Here is a 21435-nt window from a genome sequence, read left to right as displayed (position 1 = left end):
AATTGATGCACTGACATTTTTGAAATTTGGTGATAAATTGTTCAATATTATCAGAATGTTCTATAATAATATTTATAATTCAGTTTCCTTAAATCCAGACATTGCTCCCCATTTAATAATTATAAAAGAAAAAATGAAAAAAAGAATGAAAACTTTTATTTAGAACATGACGTCATGTCCGGACTTGCGCGGAGGATGAGCATCGAACCCAGTGGAGCAAAAGTGGAGCCTTAGTTTTCGTTCTCGAATACTATCTTCTATGTGTAACGTTTTTTTGCATTACTAACAATGGAATTGTCCGAAATATTATACAACAAAGCGGAATATATCGAAACGGTAAAGTTACTTTGAGCTTTCGTACGTTACGCGAACTAGTATGTATGTTTTATGCTAGCCGGTTGCTGAGGCAGAAAAGGGCGTTGTGGTGCCCTGAACTCCGCTAATTTGTACAACAAAATACAATTTTTCGGTTGTTTAAATAATATATATATATGTTATATTTTACCACAGGCTTCTGGCAACAAGGTGAGCAGGCAGTCGGTGTTGTGCGGAAGTCAGAACATCGTCCTTAATGGCAAAGTAAGAAAAAAAGCTAATAACTGGGGCTGTATTCTATTGTGTATACTATAATTTACAACACAGCGGTGTCTACGGCTCTTAATGGAAGCGTATTGCCATAAATAAAACTTCGCGTATTATAAGACAAACAGAAAAAAACACAGATGATCTTTATTCAAATCATTTCCGTGTTATTGGTTCTAATATTTTCAAGAACAGGCAAAGAACTCCTAACAGGCTGGGCACTAACCTCATCTGCTCATGAAAACTGCGAGATGAGCTGCAATTAAAAGTTAAAAGGCCACTAAGTGTCCGTGTTATAGACATGATTCGTTGTGCTCATGTCTTCGTCATGATATCATCGCCAGTCTGTTTTGTTTTTCCCACGAAATTCACAAACATCACAGAGCAAAACTTCGGATATAGTTGGATTGATCAACAGGAATTGCTTATTTTTGTCTGTAGAGTTTGCCTTGATGTGAAGCTGCAGAGGCAGGCCAGTAACTCTATAAATAATGTCAAAAACACAATAAGAACTCATTATTGTTAAAAAAAAAACAATACAAAAATCCACGATAACATTACTCTTTCTCTTAGTGAACCAGCATGTTCGAGTAAGAAGACACTTGTCTCCTCACTTTAAGACTACAACTATCCTTAAAAAAAAAAATACATATATATATATATGTGGCTAATTCTCAAAATCAGTAAAGCGAATTCAGAAAAAATTATAGCAAATTCCGAAAAATATAGCAAATTCAGGGAAAACATTAAATCAAAGTTGACCATATTCAGCAGGTCGCCCACGGACTACGCTGCTTTTTGCTCGATATTGTCGTCGGCATCGACTCAAACAAAATGAACAGTTCAAAATGGTCAATTATTAATACTTCCCCGCCGTTTTGCTCTGTAATGTTTGTGAACAAAGTAAGAGGAAGAACACAACAGACTGGTGATATCGTGATGAGCTCATAAAGCTCATCTTTAAGTTTTTCATGAGCAGATGAGGTTCAGTTTCAGCTTGTTTGTAGTACTACTTGAAAATATTAAAATGAAAATCCTGGAAAATATTTAAACAAAGATCACACATGGTTTTTTTAATACACAAAAAAATGTGAACAATGATCACTTGTTTTTTTGTAATTGAATGCAATACACTTTCATACTTTTGCTATGATTCCTGTCTCCTTTCAGACTATTGTCATGAATGACTGCATCATCAGGGGAGACCTTGCCAACGTCAGAGTGGGGAGACACTGTGTCATTAAAAGCCGGAGTGTTATTCGACCCCCTTTCAAGAAGTTTAGCAAAGGGTAAATAATTATATCCATGTGGACTCAGCTATATGCATTTAGGCTGCAATCCACTATGTTTCCTAAATTTAACAATGTTTAAATAATAAAAAAGAAATTCTATTTATTTCAAACTATTTACCAACATGTAAATACACGTTTATAATAATCTCAATTTTTTTTAAAAAAAATGTCAGACTATTTTTCTCTTTTTTTTTTCAGACTATTTTTCTCTTCTACAGATCAAAATCCTACTATGGATGTTCACCCGAATGCCATAATACATTAAAAAACCTAAACATTCAGCTTATTCTATTTTTGTTATTTAGTTTAGCAACACGCACCTTTATTTTTGAGTCAAACAGTGCTCTTTAACTGCTTCTGTTTTCCTCATTTCCCTCCAGAGTGGCGTTCTTTCCACTGCACATCGGAGACCATGTCTTCATAGAGGAGGATTGCGTGGTCAACGCTGCGCAGATCGGCTCCTATGTCCACATTGGCAAAAATTGTGTTATAGTAAGTGGCCTGAAAGTACAGACAACTTCAAGGAAGTCCTCTTGAATGATAGAAAACGGCTTCAGTGGGGAAAGTGTCCTCAGGTGATGATGTCACATGGCAGTCATGCTGCTGACTTGCAGTAAAGAGACTGTTGAAAATAGTGGATTTGAATATTTGCATGCTTGTTTTTTGTCTTTTAAAACGTGTTTATCTGTGTTTTGGTTGTCATAAATGCGATGCAGTTATGAATGATGTGGGTTGAAAAGGAATCTGAAGTTCAATGGATCTGAAGATCTCTTTACATTTAAACTTTAGTCAGTTAACTCCAAGATTTTTTTCTTTTATTCAGGACAGCAATACACATAGCAATAGATGGGAGTAAACAGTAATTTCGAACCGTTTCATGAAGAATTTGCTGAATGAACTCCCAATGTTAAAGTGCCGAGGACAGCACAAAGGCTACGGCAGTTCTTTTGAAACAGCTTTTCTTCTTCACTGGACTTAAACATGGATGGCAACCCTTGTGCTATCCTTGGCACTTTAAAGTTGGGTCATCTAGACCCACTAGACAGGGCTCTGAACCTTTTTTCTTCAATGATTTGTGATCTTCACTGGTGTCCAGATATAACATGAAATCTTTTCACCTTTATCCACCTTTGTCATGGTAGGGAGAACACGGCAATGTAAGGGTGGGGTCATCTAAGATAGCACAAGGGTTAAAGAAATGGTGCATCAATTGTTCTTTTGTTTTGTGTCGTCTGCAGGGCCGGCGTTGTGTCCTAAAAGACTGTTGTAAGATCCTAGACAACACTGTACTTCCTCCAGAGACAGTAGTCCCACCTTTCACAGTCTTTTCAGGATGTCCAGGTGAGCGAAAAACCAACCGTTTGACTTCTCCCCTGTGCTGTTAGCTGTCTGGTTCTCACCCATGTCTGTGCCCTCCTCCTGCTCCTGCTCCTCCTCCTCCCAGGTCTGTTCTCAGGAGAACTCCCAGAATGCACACAGGACCTGATGATGGATGTAACCAAGAGCTACTACCAGAAATTCCTCCCTCTCAGCCAGATCTGAGTTTCACTGTAAATCAGGATCTTTCATGCATTCAGCCAGAAGCTGTGGAGGAACCGATTCTATGAGGTCAACATCTACCCTCGAGTCTCATTGGCAAACAAAAACCATTTAGTTTGAGACTTTTATGAGAAAATAGAACCTAATGGATCCTAATGCAAGAATCCTTAAATTCAAAAAGTTGAACCTGTCAATAATCAATCATGGATTTTGCTCTCCGTGTGTCCTGACAAAACTCCAGTCTTTGCTGAAGTTACAGACGAGGAGTAGAAATGAAGGTATTTAATGCTTAAGCACAAAAATTATTGGCCCCATTCTCTACAGAAAAAACGTTCTGTAAGTGTTTAAAACTAAGATTGTGTTTCTGTTGTATTTGACAGTTTGTGGACAACTTGTCACACAACAGAGCAGTATGAGTTTATCAGAGCTGCAGTCAAGTGCTTGGAAAATAAGTGGATATTTGTTAAATAAGCATAAAAAAAGAGCACTTCAAATAGTATAATAAAACACCACAAAATGCAAAACTGTTTTCTTTATAGATTTTAATGAGGCAAAAGGGGGGTGTTTCAATCGCAGTTGGAATACCTGAACGATAAATTTCACAGTAGTATATTATCACACTACCAGCTGTAAGTTTCCTTTTTAGTCACTGGGTCTTTTTGGCCTAGAACACCTGAATGATGCGGAAGATGCTGCATCGTCCACTGGAGTTTAAAAAAAATAAAAGCTTCCCCCGATTTGCCTTCATCTGGATTCATTAATCGTGTCATTATTGTTGATCTGATGCGATTTGAACAAAATATTTGTTGCACAAAAAGTTTTTCCTATAACAATGAGACAGTTTGATGAGCAGACTGGAAATCCTTTTGGAAAAATGCAACCTTACCCAAATCCTCTTTTGTGACAATATGGATACCAACAAGTGTTCAGTATACAGTTTAGCCATTTATTAGATGAAAACAAAAATCCAAGAAGCATATGATGATTGAGTTGGCTCCACAGACATGTGGCATGAGTCAGCGTTTTTGGTAACGATGTTGCTGAAGGCTTGGAGTGACTCTGGAATTTTGCAGATGCAGACTGAACAGGTAACTCGGTTTGTTAAACATTTTCCTTCGATTAATTAAATTACATTTTTTGATTGCCCTCATGAATCCTCATATACACTCCCTCAAACAGAAGTATGTTATGACTTAATACTAGAAATGCATTGTGGGAAAATTCCTATAGCAAAGCTAGCTAAGGCTGACCCAAGCTAGAAAAGTGACTTTAAAAATAAAATTAAAAAATCATCTCAGAGGTTTCATTTTCAACCAGAATAAAACCTCAAACTCCAACTTGATGGTATAAGAATGAACAAATCTTTGCGATGAGCAGAGCCAACTGCCACGTTTCAGCACAGTAACAAGTTCACAACTGGCATGCTTCAAAAGCTGAGACCAAAAAAGATGGAAAAATAAAATGAAAGTTAAAAAACTTTATAGCATTACAAGTCAGCTTTTGCGTGTATTACAGGTAGAACAATACTTTTAGAAGCATGTCAGCTTATTCTGTATTTCTAATTTATTTTTTAAAAGATTTGATCATTTTTGTTAGTGTAACCCTTGTGCCATCCTAGACACTTTAACGTTGGGAGTTGGGTCATCTAGACCCACTAGACAGTGCGCTGAACCTTTTTTCTTCAATGATTTGTGATCTTCACTGGTGTCCATAAATCACATGAAATCTTTCCACCTTTATCATGGTAGGGAGAACACGTCAATGTAAGGGTGGGGTCATCTAAAATAGCACAAGGGTTAAGCTGCTACCCCCAAAGATGCCAAACACGTGTGCAGGGGGTACTTCACATTATCTGATTGCCGAAAACACCCAAAAATTGACCGTTTTCTCCTACTCCGACTTTATGAAAGGCATCGGGTCGCAGCCATCGCTCTGTACCAAAATCCAACTATGTTTTTAATAATGCACACACGCCCTTCAACACCTGTTTCATCAGCATCTGACGGGGTGGTCCTCAAATCACACACCAATAACAAAAAACATTTCTGGGATCTTTTTTAAATTTCCTTTCAGCACCAATCACTGTTTAATAAGTTAAATTATATTTTAAACAGCAAAAGTCATAAAATATTGAAGAAATGCTCCAAAATAAGTCATTTTTAAGAATTCTGAATTTTTTTTTTGTTTCTTCAAAACCTGAACACTAGCCGGACTGCTTGGGACTCCAAAGGCTACAAGCAAATTACAATGGAAGAGCCGATTTGTTTGCACGAGTTCAGAGATGGAAACGCTAAGTGCAAAAAACAAATTATAATTGCAACTCATCAGAATCATCACACAACCACAAAAAGCAGCAGCTGCTTTTGCTAAGGGTGAACAGAGAGCATCACAGTAAACAAGTGGGCAGTCTCAGAAGCTGTGGACACAAGAGTTTCTCTTTTAAAAACAAAAAGCTTAAATGCAAACTGAACTTTTGCTGCAAACGATTGCAACAAACAAATAATGTTAACACTGGTAGTTAAAACAAAAACGTGACGGTCAACGACTAAAGCAAAAGTGGCAAGGAGAGTCTGAGGGATCAGACTTTAACAGGCTGCTGTTGGACGCCGTCGGATGATCTCCAGCAAGGACATCCTTTAAGAGCTGAAATGATGACGGGGCTGTCCGATAAAATGAAATGAATTGATTATGGCCCTCGCTTCCTTATTTAAGGTGGTGGGTGAGTATGGGGTGAGGGACGGGCACAGACATTGCAAACATCCAAGTGGCTTTGTGTTCGTCTAGCAGCATGGTCTGTTTTCACCCATGGAGAGCTGTCTGCTTCCTAAATGAGTTTTTTGTCGTCTCCTTTGCAAGGCGGAGGTGTGAGGAGTGTGTGCTGGTCTTCACACAAAAACACACTCGTTCTGATTGTGTATTAAGGATTTGTTTTTAGTGTTGACAAAAGGAGACTAAACTGATGAAACCTCACTGTGGGTGTGATTTTCACTAAATCCATGCATCTGAGTGTCCGTCTCAACACAGGTGCATTTGTACCACATGAGACCCCACACAAGGGAAGTGGCTCAACAACTCAATCCTTCCCACCCCTCCTCCTCAACATCGCTAGGTGGCAGATCAGATCATCCTGTTGCGTTTGTGAGTGGGAGAGTCTGTGATTACATCACTACACTGGGTGGAGTTTCGTTTCCTGGTCACTCCCCCTCCAGCAGAGGCGGAGCCTGTAGAGTCTAGATGCAGTGCCATCTCCTCTGAGATGAAAGTGTTCAGGTCCACGTCCTGGAGACCGTTGCGCCTGCCGCGACACACTGATCCAGAGCCAGAAGAGCCCCCTCCGCCTGCGTTACTGCTGCTCCCGCTTACATGGGTGGGGGAGCCCGGAGCACCAGAGCGCACGCTAATGCTCGCCATGGCCCCACTCAGACCTGCAGACGGACCAGAGGACAGGATGGAAATGAGAGGGGGGGGGTCAAAGACCAATATTTAAAGCAAAACATATACTACATACTACTTACCACCCTTAGACATATTTTCTGCAGTGCGGCAGTGGTTAGATATTTGCCTGAGTTGTGGGTGGGACCAATGGTGCAGATATAACCCTCTGCCGATATTCCACCACCTTTTTGTTTACACTCCCTCCTGGTAGCCCACAGCAACCCACAACCCCAAGCTAACATTAGCGGTCCAACAAAAAATGGCGAGCAATATCAGAGGTATCCCGCCATACAGTTTGAGCTTGATGGCAGCTCGAACAAGAAAAATGAAGATGCTAATGGATCCATTTGTCGGCTGGTCCATCTGAATGGAGCAGGGAGACTTTGGCACATCCATTTCAGTTGCTGAGTCAAAAATATGAGCTTTTTCAAACGGCAGATATTTGTCTACTCCTAATCAATCATCCATCATGAGATAAATGCTACAAGAACATGTTAAAAACACTCTCTCATTGGAGTAGGTCTTTAAATTTGTACCCAAACTGAAAACTTCAACATCAGCTCCTCTACAGCAATACTGACATTTTTATCAGGGTCATTGGTTCCGTTTCCATTCACTATGAAATTGTACAAATTGGATTTGCGATTATAAATTTGCCTTGTGGAAACATGGCAATTTTGGAAAAAAACTTGCAATTATCGAAATAAGCTTTTTTTTGGGGAGGTAGTTTTTGAGGCATATCAAAATTGACATATTTCACAAAACTGCCCCAGAAAAACTTTTTCCAAATTAAATGAGTCACATGACCAACAACTCTGCACAGGTAGCCAGTTTGTTGATAGTGATGGCGATGCGCTTCTTGGTAGGAATTGGCTCCCTTGGGTATTGCACAGCAGGCGCCACAGCAGGTCCCACAGCTCATCAAAAGTTGATCATGTCAAGCAGAGTTGTTGGATTCACTGCTCCCCTGGAAAATCACCAACCACTATTTTACAAAATAGCCTCATTCGTGGCTGCTCCCACGTGTAAGGAGCTTGCTGCCCTATGGCCTGAATAAGACGCTGACGTCCCCTTTGATAGATGATGATGTGCTGTGGCAGAAATTTGAATGTAACTTCTGTAAAATCAAAATATTGTTTATTCGCATAATTGTGATTTATTGGAAACAGTAATTGCAAACTTGTTTTTTCGTTCGACATTGCTACAATTTCAATAGTTTTGCCCACATGTGTAACTGAAATGCAGCTATTGTTATCATTGGAAGTGTTTAATAAAAACGGCTATTAGAGGCTGAAAAACATCCAGCATCATAATACTTGATCCTTTAGGCTGAATGCTTCTCCCTAGCCCTACAATCACACAGAATACTAGTTATGACTAGGGCTGGGTGATTAATCGATTTAATTAATTTGTTGTTTTATACCATTTATTTTTGGCACAAAATAAATAAATAACATACATAAAATAGAGATTTTGTTGTCCCAGGTCCCTGTTCTCTTGTGATTCCATTGTTTGAAGTAAAGTCAGTTCGTCGGTCTCTCGCAAAGCGCAGATGTCGCTGATATATTTATTACTGGGTTGGCCTTTGCCTATTTGATGCTAAACACAGGGAGATGCATTGCTATGCATTGAGTCACCTCAACAGATCCCAGTTGTTCCAGTTTAGGACAAACAAGCATCAAGCTAGCTAGCTAGCTCCCTCATTTCTTATTAGATTTTAATAAAACATGGCTCTAACTAAAGCTTGGAAAATGATTGATCTTGTGGTATATTTAAATATATATCATCTCTAAAGATTAATCTGTAAACAGTAATCTGTAAACAACAACTGCACGTTCGAATGTTACAGGTAACACACATTGCTGTCAAATGAACAGCTTTTAAATATATGTGATTTTGCCTATAAGCCAAAATCTATGTAACTAAGATTGTAAATGCTTGTCACCCAAACCAAGAAAAGAGGGAAATAAATGAAGTTCAATAGCTTGAATGGCTGATTAACTTCACAAAGCTAACAAAGCCCTTTTCTTTTTAAAAAAATCTTTCTCTACCACACATGCAAATAAAATGAGGTAAGCAACACCTTGTAAAAATCCACCATAAAAATAAAAAGTTTGAAACTATAACTGTTTTTTATCTTGCATTATTTTTGCATTACATACATAGCAAATGTATCTCAATTGCAGTTAAAAAAATTCATTTAGACTATTTTAAAGTCCTTTGAAAATAATAAGGCTCCTCCTCTCAGATGGCATCTTTGGCTGATACAAGAAACTTTATTTTTTAACTTAAGAACATGCATCATAACATCACACACACAGTAAGAGATCTATGTAAAGGGTCTGGCAGGTTAAAGTTTTGGGGCACAGCTCCTAACAACAGCTCTCTTCAATGTCTCTACCTGGGCAGAAGGTGAGCATTGCATTATCTAGCTGGGCTGATGTTGGTAGGGCAGAGGCCATTCGCACATATTTATATGTGACCCGCACAATTTCTGCTAGTTGCCTCCGTGTAGCATTCAATTTAAGATGATGAAGCAGCAGAACGTGACATTTTTAATTGTTACATACTGATGCTAAACGCTACGATGCTGTGCTAAAGAGCTGTTCCGTGTGGCGCCTACACGTAATCGCGGACCCGTTTAAAATGCAAAATTTATTTTCACGGACCGAACTTTAAGACGTAGCGGATAAATGCAAAAAATGTATTCGTAGAAAATTTATAAAAACTGTATTTTATAAATATAAGAGGCACATTGTATTGAATTTTATTAGAAGTGCCTTTGTAACATTACAGAATTGGAGTGGAGCTGAACTCTTTCACACGCTGCATCACTACAGGGCAGGCCCATCCTTCCACAGCCAAGCAAAACACACTTATCTATGCACCATATGACAGAGGATAACTAGAGGACATAGTATCGCACACAAACACAGTATTGAGGACAGGCCAAAGTCCTTGTGAACTTTTGAAGTGTCTTCTAATGCCACAGCAAAGAATTAAGATGACCTTTCTCCACTTTTATCTTCACCAAGATAACTCTGAAGGCTCCAAAACAAATTGGAGACAATTTAGTAACTTGAACAATCACTTTTATGAAAAACCAGAAAGGTTTTTATCCAGGCAAGGCTATGATTTGCTTACCATGCAGAGCTATGGCCTCTCTGAAAGGCTCCAGGTCTGCTTCCACAGATGAGCCGGTCTCCACAGGTGAATTGGCCCGGCTGGGGGCCACCACAGCCAGTCGAGAGTTGGTCCTGCTACTCCTATGAGGAGGCAATTTGCCGCACAAGAAACTGATGAGATCCTCTCTTCTGATGGTTCTTCTGCGCTTTTTCACCCATGCCAACATGTCCTGTAGGTCAACAAATGTGGCACTTTCAGACACAGTTTTGAAATCTCTTTTGTTAAAGACGCTCTACGATGAAAACGGTTTTTAATATGTTCTTCTGGCATTTTTTTTTATGATGGAGGACATATATTTAAGCTTGAAACTATATTTCTGTTTTTTTTTCTAAATTGTAAATCAGAAGGAAATAAAACAAAGGTTGTTAGAAAAAATACACTGGGTCGGCCACATGCTCCCTATGAAGGGCCGTGCGAGACATTTAATTCTGAACGGTCACAGACCTATATTCTCACTCACGCATATATAAATATACTCACATTCACATACATTCTCACACTCACATACAGTCATGGCCAAAAGTTTTGAGAATTACATAAATATTGAAAATTGGAAAAGTTGCTGCTTAAGGTTTTATAATAGCAATTTGCAAATACTCCAGAATGTTAGAAAGAGTGATCAGATGAATTGCATGGTTCTTTCCACTGCATTTCATTGCTGTCATAAAGGAACCTGCTAAGACGATTACGGTAATCTTATTAACTCAGGTAAGAATGTGGATGAGCACAAGGCTGAAGATCATTATGTTAGGCTGATTGGGTTAGAACGGCAGATTTAACATGTTAAAAGCAGGGTGATGCTTGAAATCATTGTTCTTCCATTGATAACCATGGTGACCTGCAAAGAAATGCGTGCAGCCATCATTGTGTTGCATAAAGATGGCTTCACAGGCAAGAATATTGTGGCTACTAAATCAACAATTTCTAGGATCATTAAGAACTTCAAGTGGAGAAGTTGAATTCTTGTTAAGAAGGCTTCAGGGCGTCCAAGAAAGTCCAGCAAGCGCCAGGATCGTCTCCTAAAGAGGATTCAGCTGCGGGATCGGAGTGCCACCAGTGCAGAGCTTGCTCAGGAATGGCAGCAGGCAGGTGTGAGTGCATCTGAAAGCACAGCGAGGCGAAGACTTTCGGAAGATGGCCTGGTGTCAAGAAAGGCACTAAGAAGCCACTTCTCTCCAAAAAAAAACAACAAAAAAAAACAGCAGGGACAGATTGATCTTCTGCAAAAAAGGTATGGAAAATGGACTGCTGAGGACTGGGGCAAAGTCACATTCTTCGATGAAGCCTCTTTCCGATTGTCTGGGGCACCTGGATAAAGGCTTGACTGGAGAAGAAAAGGTGAGCGCTACAATCAGTCGTATGTCATGCCAACAGCAAAGCATCCTGATACCATTCATGTGTGGGGTTGCTGCTCATCTAAGGGAGTGGGCTCACTCACAATTTTGCCCAAAAACACAGTCGTGAATAAATAATGGTACCAAAAACACCCGGCAACTTCTTCAATCCAACAACAGTTTGGTGACGAACAATGCATTTTCCAGCGCGATGGAGCACCGTGCCATGAGGCAAAATTGATAACTAAAAGTGGCTCTGGGACCAAAACGTTGAAATTTTGGGTCCATGCCCTGGAAACGCCCCAGATCTTAATCCCATTGAGAACATGTGGCCTATTCCTCTTGACAGAACTGGTGTAACTGAGCCAAGTTTGTAGGCCCTCTTGCATGTAGATGCCTTTTCAGTACCGACCATAAATGTTCAATAGGATATAGATCCGGGCTCTGTGATGGCCACTCCAAAACATTGACTTTGTTATATTTTATAAGCCACTTTGTAACCGGTTTGGAAGTATGCTTCGGGTCTTTGTCCATTTGGAAGATCCATTGGCGCCCAAGCTTCAGCTTTCTGGCTGATGTCTTAAGATGTTGCTTCAATATTTCCACATACCGTTCTTTCCTCATGATGCCATGTATTTTGTGAAGTGCACCAGTCCCTCCAGTAGCAAAACAACCCCACAACATGATGCTAACACCCCATGTTTTACAGTTGGGATGGTGTCCCGAGGCCTGCAGGCTTCCCCCTTTTTCCTCTAAACATATTGATAGTTAAATAGTAGCCTGTCAGCCAATGTCTGTACAATGCTCGGTTCACTGTTAATGACACATTATTCCCAACTTCAGTCAGCATCTTCACAACATCTATTGCCTTTGTCCTTGGGTTGTTGTGGACATATCGGACCAAGGTACGTAAATCTCTGGGACACAGAACCAGTCTCCTTCCTGAGCGATACGATGGCTCGATGTTCCCATGTTTATACTTGTGTACAATTATCTGAACAGATGAACTTGGAGCCTTCAAACATCTGGAAATTGCACCCAAGGATGAACCAGACTTGTGGTAATATCTTGACTGATTTCTTTCGACTGTCCCACGATGTTTTACAAACAAGCGTGTTTCACTGAGCGGGCCACTGACCAGCTCTGTGGCCTTGTGGTACAGTGTCCTCCCTGTGACTGGAAGGTTGGGAGTTCAAAGGTCGCAGCTGTGTCTCACTGCTCCCCCAGGGGATGGGTCAAATGCAGAGAACAAATTTCACACACCTAGGTGTGTGACAGATAATGGGACTTTAACAAATGTAACCTAATATATATCCAAAGTGTGTGTCTAATCAACTCAAATGCTGTCAATAAACATATCAGAAGCATCCAAAGAGATGACATCACCATCTGGGGTTTCCCAGATTTTTAAAGGCATAGGGATCTTAGCGTACGGAACCTTTTGACTTTGATAAGAGTAACAACTTTTCTAAAAAAAAAAACCTACCCTCACTATTCTGACATTTAGCAAAAGGAAATAATTGTGTTAATTGTAATTGACCTAAAACAGGAGAAGTTTATATTTATATCATGTCTGACGGTGAGAAAAAAAAGCCATAGGTGTGTTTTTATGTGGTGCATGTAATCTTCTGGATTCAACTGTAAATGATGACCCATATTTCCTTTTGCTTTTCTTGTATATCATATCAATGCGAATAAACGTAAGAGACTGGTCACTCGAATATGTTAAACTTTTTTTTTTTTTTGAATCACACACTGCAGCAGGAGTCATCTCCAAATCCCACAAATAAACATTTTACTGCCTTAAAATTGTAAGTGTTGGATTGTCTTTGTTTATGAGTATACTCATCACAACAAGATGCAGGCCTACAGGAGCATACAAGACAAAATTAAACATGTACAACTATATAAAAAGTAAATGCTTAAATTAAATGTTCCTATTAGAGTAGATAGTTTTCTCTATGTTTTCATAGTTTTACTTCAAAAATCTGGATAATCTGTGTGATGTCCATCACTTTAGAAGATTCTGCTGTTACCGTAGCAAATCTGAATTCTGTCCTCATGTCCTTAATAAAAGAAAGTGACATTAATGAAAATTCTGAGAAAATGTCAATGTTTTTAATATTAAAAACCATGACATATATCTAAAGATATTAATGTGAAGACATTTTGAAAATGTAATCAAATTACTGGAATTAACTGAAATTATTACAATGTATATATTTATACAGTCTATTTTTGTTAAATATAAAGTGATTTTATTTTTACTTACTGGTAAAAAGATAACAGAGGACTCCGTGAGAGCTTGTTAGAACATTTTAAACCCCAAACGCAGAACAAAAACCAAAATATAGCGTATATTCTAAAGCTAAAACGGATGAAACGAGATAAAACGCCAGCATTCTATTCCCAGAACCAACCGCGATCATCATCTGTCAATCATAAAACCGCACCCCTCATTAAGCAAAAATAAACACTTTTTTTTTAATTACAAACTTGGGGAAAAAAATTTCTTTCCCCGGATTTGTCAGTTTGTTACCTTCTGATTGGCTTCACCCCCACCTGCTAGAATTACCGACTGGTCTAATCATGTGAGCATGTGGCGGCCTCTCAGCCAATCACAGCACGAAAAAAATCATCTGCTTTCTGTTTCCGCTGTACTCACACACACATACTTCTTTCACACACATATATACTTCTTTCACATGTATATATATAAATTATGAGTGTGAGAATATGTTAATGTAAGAGAGAGAATGTATGTGAGGGTGAGAATATATGTATGCGAGTGGTTAAGAATGAAATGCGTCTTGTACAGACAGCAACTCAGAGGTGAATTTCTAATGAACTACTTCCGCTCTGCAGAAACTATGTTCTAGAAATTGACTTTTTTTTAATTTCCCAAAAAAACGACATAATTTTTATTTAACAAAAAACAACAACGCTGGGAACAATGAAAATGGGTAAAAAAGATGACCAGAGTAGGTCTTTCATTATGTCTGATTTATGACAATACCTCACACACATATACACACACCAAATGGTCTGTAGTGACTGTGACTCACCTTATTTCGGCGTTGGTGGCCAATCTGGATACCCCGATCAAAACTTCTCTGGTGGGCTTCTACACTCTCTGACAGGATACATGACAACAAGAAAATCATCATGTCTGATCCCCATATCAGAAGTCAATAAACAACCCCATAGCATCTCTGGCATGTCACAGAGATGTTGCTGGGGACACCTACACACACGCGCTCTTTTATACCATAACTCCTCAACCCTTCCCGCAATCACCGTAAACTGAATATGATGCAGAGAAAAGTGGCTTTTCATATTGGCTTTCATATTGACTTCATAACGTGAAGTGTTGCGAATCAGTGCAAAGCTGCTTTTCTTTGCAACAGAATCTGTTTCTTCTTCTTCATTGTCTTTTTCTACTGTTTGCTAGCGAATGTCTGCCACCCACAGTTGGAAGAAGGCTTGGTGCCAAATGGTGAGGCAGTGAAAATCTTGTGAATCTTGCTTCAAGCTTTTTACTTCACACCAGTATTCTGATAACTGCATTTGACCAGACACAAAATGTAATCATCAATTTCTCCTGAATGATAAATTTCCAAATGGTTGGCACATCCGTAAATTAAAAAGGGACGCCATCCATTCGTCACTACCAAGTCCATGTTGCTGGCTGGTTAAAGTGGAACTGGTTCAACTTTCAATGTGCGTTCAAGCGCAACACTGCTTCTTCAAAAGAATTACAACACTGGAGCCAACGTTCTATTGTAAAGTGGTTAAAAAATTTAAAAAAATTATAAATAAATATTTAAAATAATTCTTAGATCTGCAGTGCAAATCTTATGATAGCTAAACAGAATTCAAATTCTTCAAATGTTAAACTATAGTTACATTTTTAAATAACATTTAAAGTTCCAGAGCACAAAATAGTCTTTTACAAAAAATAAAGGAATTACATTTTTATGTACAGTAAGCAAAACAATTAACTTCTGCAGCCAACTGAAAGATTAAAAAAATAATAAAGATGTAAACTGTGTAAATACTGTAAATACTAAATACTGTCTCAATAAAGCATGTCAAGTAAACACACAATCAGAGTGTAAGGGGTCCAAACCAAACAGTTGTCGAAAATCTTTACAACCATAAAACCTATGAAAATGTGTTCAGTTACCTTTGTAAATGTTGGTCACTGCTGTAGCTGCATTCTGAAATGGCACCCACAATGACAGGCCCTGCTGATGGCAAACCCTGTCTGTGAGAGATGGAATACGGGAAGTTACTTCCACTACACAATTTCACAAGAAAGCTGCTATTTTACTCGCAAAAAGTCAGTCAATGTAAAACACATCAAGTCAAACAATGACTGAAGTGGTGGTGACTCCGCAACGAACCGATATTTCCCCTGACCAGATTCTGATTACAATTTTGACTAAACTAATTTTCACTCCTTTTCTCCCTCTTCTCGGTCGACTACTCACTTGTGGGGTAAATGGCACTTCAACGGCCACGTGTAAGATGTGTACCAGATGTTAAGATTGTCAGCTGAGAATGTCCCGAAGCTAGGGTTGTTGTTTCCATCGCCATTTTCTAACTAGCCTGGCTAACATCACCGTTAGCTACATTTTAACTAATGTCAACAGAACAACATAAATAGCAGCTATTTCAAAGCTACTGCTTTACAAATTGGGAAAATAGTGTCATACTTGGTTCCGAATTTTATATTGAGTAATTGAGTCTGTTTATAAAACAAAACAAAAAAAGTCATCTCTCTGACAATCAATGTTACATTCCCGGTGTTATACCAAGATATGTTTCCCCTGACAGAATTTGTTTCCCCTGTAGCGGCACGACGTCTGGCATCGTTGATTGTTTCATAGCACTTATATTATCTTGGCACAACACCAGCTAGCCGACAAACTTATATTATCTTGGCACAACACCAGCTAGCCGACAAACTTATATTATCTTGGCACAACACCAGCTAGCCGACAAACTAGCTAGCATTTAACCAACTACTTATGCCAGCGTTAGTTCCCTGTGTGTGGCTTTTGTAGCCAGATTGCTTTCACAAGTCGATAGCATAAGCAAAGATGTGTCCGAAAACGAAAAGACGTCAAGAAACAGCTGCCCTCCAAACCTTTATACAACTGTGCGACAGCAGTAGCAGAGTTCTGAAACAGATGCCACAGTTTATCCTGGTTGTTGTCGGCCTCCTCTTCGCTTAGGTCTCTTTGCTCTGCTTCGGCCAAACACTGCCGCTCCCATTTTGAGAACCAGTGCTCGGGTCCGTGTTCCTGTATTTCCGAATCTCCGTCTTCTTTCTTCTCCTCCATTTAATGGCCCCAAACTCTATCAGAATTTGAGCCCCGTTATCGAAATGTTGGTTTATGACTTCTGTGTAAGTAAATACTGAGATAAGACTAGGCTAGTTTTCCTACTTGCCGACGACTGGATATATGGAACGCAGACTAACATGATGTGTGAATGATCCCGCCCATCAAACCCAATATCTAAATCCAATTGGTCATCTTAACGCCAAGGGACGGGCTTTGGGTCTGTTTTTTTTAAATGCAGAATTGGGTTATTACAACGTCCATCCGGAGATTTTCACAAAGGAACAAAACATTCAAAAAAGCTTTTTATAGAGTTGTTTTAAAAAGTTATCAATAATGTGATTTGAAAAGCTATTATTAACAAGATTTACAGGTAATTACGCCTGTTATACATGTCATTTATTTAATTGATGGAATTATGATGAAAATGACCAGTTATTAAACTACAAACATATAAGAATTAAACAAAAATAATAAAATATCACATGATGTTGCTATGTTGCTTATACACTATGAAGCAAGGCATCATCACTCTCATTCTTTAACTTGGCAAAGATCCTTGACTGATTGAAAATCTGAGACCAATAACCATGCTATAAAATCTTAACCCATATATTTGCCACTAGAATGAAAACTGGGATGTTCCAGATTATTTCTGATACTCAATCTGGCGTTCTAAAAGGCCGACCAATTCATAATAACTTCCGCCTCACAGTGGACCTGTTAGAATACAACAATCTGATTTAAGACAAAGGCTTCATTTTGTTCCTTGATTACTTTTTAAAATTTACGACAGTCTAGAGTATACCCATCAATTAATGTTTCAAACTCTAGATTTATTTGGTTTCGGACCCAACTTTATAAATTTAACCACTACACGTTATAGGGATATGAATAGTGTCATGTCATGGAACATCGCTGAGATTGCCCATTAAAATAAACAGGGTTTTCCTATCTCTCCTTTACTCTTCATCGCTGCAGCTGAAGTGTTAGCAATTTTGATTAAAAAAAATAAAAATTGGACAATCTTAATATTTTAGGCCAATAAATAACAATCACTCAGTTCGCTGACAACACAGCTATTTTTATGAGGAACAGCAGTGAGATTCCTATGATTCTACATATATATTTTTTCTCCAGAGCGTCTGGTCTGAAACTCAATCTGAAAATATGTGAGTTACTTCCGATAAAAGACGTTTAACGTTCCTGTTAAATCTATATCTATATTATTAGAGGATCTAAACTTTGGAAAACTCTAGATAAGTGCAAATGAAACCTAAATATGTGGTCTAAAAAAGATATTTCTATTCTGGGTAGAGTTTTTCTAGTAAAGATGGAATCCCTATCAAGATTAATCAACCTAGCACATTCTTTATTCTTCCCCAAACCTGCAACTAAAGACATAATTCAAGCTAACTTTAAGTTCATTTGGAAATAAAAAAACAAATACCAGAAAAGGTCTGATGCTAACGGATCATAAAGAGGGAGGATTTAAAGCTATTGATGTTGAATGTTTAGATGGTACGATTAAATCAACTGGCTGAGATCCTTCTTAAAGAATAAAAAGGGTTTCTGGTATCAATTTCCCTCTAAGATATTCATGGATGTAGGTGGAATTAACTTTCTGCTGAGATGTGGATATGACCTGAAGAGACTGCCAATCAAACTTTCTGCGTTTCATCAACAACAACTAAGTACTGGAAACACACTTGTAAGCACAATTTTCGGTCCGCACAACATGCCTCTCTGGAACTGCTGTTGTGTGTTACGAAGACACAAATCCTTGTTTGGCAATATCTGGCTGACTAAGGGGATATGGTCTGTTCTGCATTTACTAGATAATTCTAGAAATATTTTGACGTTTGAAAACTTTTGTTCTAAATATTAGTTATTGGATTGGAAACAATATGATGCTGGATGATGCTGTGATCAAAGCTCTTCCTCTGACATTGGTCAAATTATCACAAAATCTATTGTTAAACAAAGTTAATTTAAAACTTCTTTCTCTCCAACTGGACAGACAGCCTGTTACAAAGACAGAATTACCAAACACCTTTAGAGTTTGTTTGTCCAAATATCTCATCCAAAAAAAACATTTCTAAACACTTTTCTAGAGAAAAGGTGATTGAATTAGGATCCAAATTTGTTCAATTTTCTATTTTACCAGAAGTAAAAGAAAAAAATAATTAACGATATTTACCCATCCAAGGAATTTTGAGACATGGATTTGGTTTTGAAGAGAATAGTTGCAGTTTTTGTTTCAATTACATTGAGACAGTGGATCATTTATTCTTTAATTATGGAGTTATAAATACATTTTGGGAAGAGTTTTGCTTTTGGTATTTTTCTAAAGTCACAGCTTCAGTTTATTTGGATTCAAATGTTTTATGGTGGTGATATCTAATAGACTAGAAAATTTAGATCTCAATATCTGGCTATTGCAGAGAAAGTTTTTTTTCCACAAAAATAACATTTTGAAGACCAAACGTCTTTTTAATCATTTTTATAAAGAGCTCTGTCTTTATTTTCGGCCCCTTGATTATATTAAAAATAAAAGTGATTTGAAATTACTTGGTTTTGTTAAGAAATATAAACTTAATGAGAACCCCTAACAAAGGTTAAGTTGTTTTTATTTTTTTAATGTTAATGTGTATTGTTATGTTTGGTCTTTGTTATGTTTTATTTATGCTTTAAATAAAACATAACATAAAATGACTAAGCTATTCTGGCATCCTGGCATTTTCTGTGATAAATGTCTTTCCCTTCTAATGTAAACACTGATTTGTTTATAATCCAAATGAGCTGCTGAACATAGAAAAAAATTAATCTGTGGAAAATGTAGAGATTCATTCAAGAAAAATGAGTAAAACAAACTACGGTAAGTCTACATTTCTGGAGCCCAACCAGTGAAGTGAATCTTTCCTGACCACACATTAATGCTATGTCTTCCCTTTTTGTTTCCAACAAAGGGGGGATTTAAAGAAACAGAACAATTAACAAGGTTTTATTGCATTTGCCTGGAAGTCCTGAGGCTCTGCAATTGTACTGTCAGATTCTTCAGCAACCCCGTAATCAGCAAAAATAAAAAGTAGCTTCCTGAGGCCTTATTAAAAGAAATTGTCTGTTTAATCTGAAGCATTATTGGCCTTTAGTGCAAACACATATTGAGACAACATCCATCCAAAAATCAGAAACCACTTTGTTTATTTTCCTGCCATCAAATCCTCCGTCTTCTCTGCACCTTGGTGCAACTACCGTACTCTGATTTTGACACAGCTTGCTAAAGTTTGAGGGGTAAGTGCTTTATTGTCTATGGCACCTTTTACTCGATTGGGTTAAGTTAAAATCTCCAGGTGGATATCCCCACAATTGCCTGGTTTAGCATCCATCCTGTTGATGCATCACAGCAGCAATCAGAACCAGTGCAAGAAACTTTATTGTGCAAACAGCACGGAAAAAAAGATTTAGTAGTAGAGGATTCCTAACCGAAACTCCACTCCAACTGTCAGATTCACACCCCCTTCTTTCCTTCAATTTGAACTATTACAATGTGAACGAAAAAACATGAAAGAGTGATCTCTGAGATACGAAACGTAGACAGAACTGCGAGAAAAACAGAATGGCTCAACTGTTTCTATAAATCCTTGCAGGTGAACACATTATGTTGCTTTCTCCAGTAGTTAATGAGGAATGACAGTGACTGGTTTTGGAGAAACACATGGTACAGCATGTGTAATCTAATTTTCAACAATGATCTTGTATTTCCAACAGGAGAATACAAAACTACAGAAAGCACTTCATCCACATGATTCCACAATAAGTGATAGGCTGAAAAACTTGACCTGATCTCAGTGTGACAAGGTTCTATATCAACAACTTCCAACTTCATGTGATAAAAATTAACACAAGGCAGAATATACTAAGCAGCTAAAACAAAACCATCAAAAATGATTAAAATGTTACATTTTAAAGTAGGAGCAATCAAGACATTCAGTTTGAATGCAAGAGTTATTTGTTATTAATAGGACAGTCAGAGACAATTGCCAGTCTTTTAGACATCATTCAGGGTTCCATTTTTTTAAGCCTCAACAGCACCAGTTCAAACAAAGACCTTTGAAAACAAAGATCTTTTGTTGACAAAAAGGAAGCCTAACATCTCGGGATCTTGGTTTAATTTTATTATACTTCCATCCTTATAAATTAGGGCACCACTCAACCACTTCAATATTGCTTTTCTCTGCTGTTACTCACTCACTCAATCAATCAATCAATCAATCAATCAATCAATCAATCAATCAATCAATCAATCAATCAATCAATCAATCAATCAATCAATCAATCAATCAATCAATTTTTGGTTGCATAATAATGTGTAACATTGTGACTGCTGATGAATATCCAAGATATTAAATTTTGTCCACAATTTTTTGTTACATTATTATGTATTGATTTTATAATTGGTAATTTTTCTAGCCTCTTCCAACCGATCTTTCCAACTGCCGCCAGCAATAGGCACGCGGCTGGAACACACACACACAGAACATATTTTATCATATGCCGCTACATATTCAAACAAAACGTACCTGTTTTTTAAATTATATTTTCAACCAGTTATTTTCAAAATATATACAGGTCTAGATATTGTCCACTTAAGATAATTTGAGCTATGCTGAATCAATTAGCATTCAATCCGCCAAATTGAACTATAGTGAAAAGCTT

At 38.0% G+C, this 21435-nt stretch overlaps 2 protein-coding genes across 2 annotated transcripts; one reads left to right on the top strand and one right to left on the bottom strand.

Annotated features, from left to right (window-relative positions):
• Nucleotides 1-171: 171 nt before the first annotated feature.
• dctn5 (dynactin 5) lies at nucleotides 172-4160 on the top strand. Its single transcript, XM_004071750.5, has 6 exons — nucleotides 172-336; nucleotides 511-579; nucleotides 1753-1871; nucleotides 2255-2366; nucleotides 3113-3215; nucleotides 3319-4160. Exons 1-6 carry the CDS (start codon nucleotides 289-291, stop codon nucleotides 3414-3416), a joined length of 549 nt encoding a protein of 182 aa, XP_004071798.1. The 5' UTR covers nucleotides 172-288; the 3' UTR covers nucleotides 3417-4160.
• Nucleotides 4161-4338: 178 nt separating this feature from the next.
• Nucleotides 4339-16875, bottom strand: hapstr1a (HUWE1 associated protein modifying stress responses a). The gene is made up of 5 exons (XM_004071751.5): nucleotides 16521-16875; nucleotides 15555-15635; nucleotides 14434-14501; nucleotides 9993-10203; nucleotides 4339-6838 (listed from the first exon to the last, which is right to left on the bottom strand). Exons 1-5 carry the CDS (start codon nucleotides 16714-16716, stop codon nucleotides 6531-6533), a joined length of 864 nt encoding a protein of 287 aa, XP_004071799.1. The 5' UTR covers nucleotides 16717-16875; the 3' UTR covers nucleotides 4339-6530.
• Nucleotides 16876-21435: the final 4560 nt, after the last annotated feature.

Source organism: Oryzias latipes, chromosome 8, assembly GCF_053564925.1.
Source record: "Oryzias latipes strain Hd-rR chromosome 8, Olatipes_Hd-rR_3.1".
Lineage (NCBI taxonomy): Eukaryota > Metazoa > Chordata > Actinopteri > Beloniformes > Adrianichthyidae > Oryzias > Oryzias latipes.
This window is presented reverse-complemented; position numbering and strand designations above follow the sequence as displayed.

Bases quoted from the DNA above. Each gene is read 5' to 3' on its own strand.
- dctn5 (XM_004071750.5), top strand. From the start codon at position 289: ATGGAATTGTCCGAAATATTATACAACAAAGCGGAATATATCGAAACG. The intron at 337-510 runs GTAAAGTTACTT...ATTTTACCACAG, and splicing joins AAGCGGAATATATCGAAACG to GCTTCTGGCAACAAGGTGAG. The intron at 1,872-2,254 runs GTAAATAATTAT...ATTTCCCTCCAG, and splicing joins TTCAAGAAGTTTAGCAAAGG to AGTGGCGTTCTTTCCACTGC.
- hapstr1a (XM_004071751.5), bottom strand. From the start codon at position 16,716: ATGGAGGAGAAGAAAGAAGACGGAGATTCGGAAATACAGGAACACGGA. The intron at 14,502-15,554 runs GTAACTGAACAC...GTATCCTGTCAG, and splicing joins AGTGACCAACATTTACAAAG to AGAGTGTAGAAGCCCACCAG. The intron at 6,839-9,992 runs GTAAGCAAATCA...GTCCGTCTGCAG, and splicing joins AGAGGCCATAGCTCTGCATG to GTCTGAGTGGGGCCATGGCG.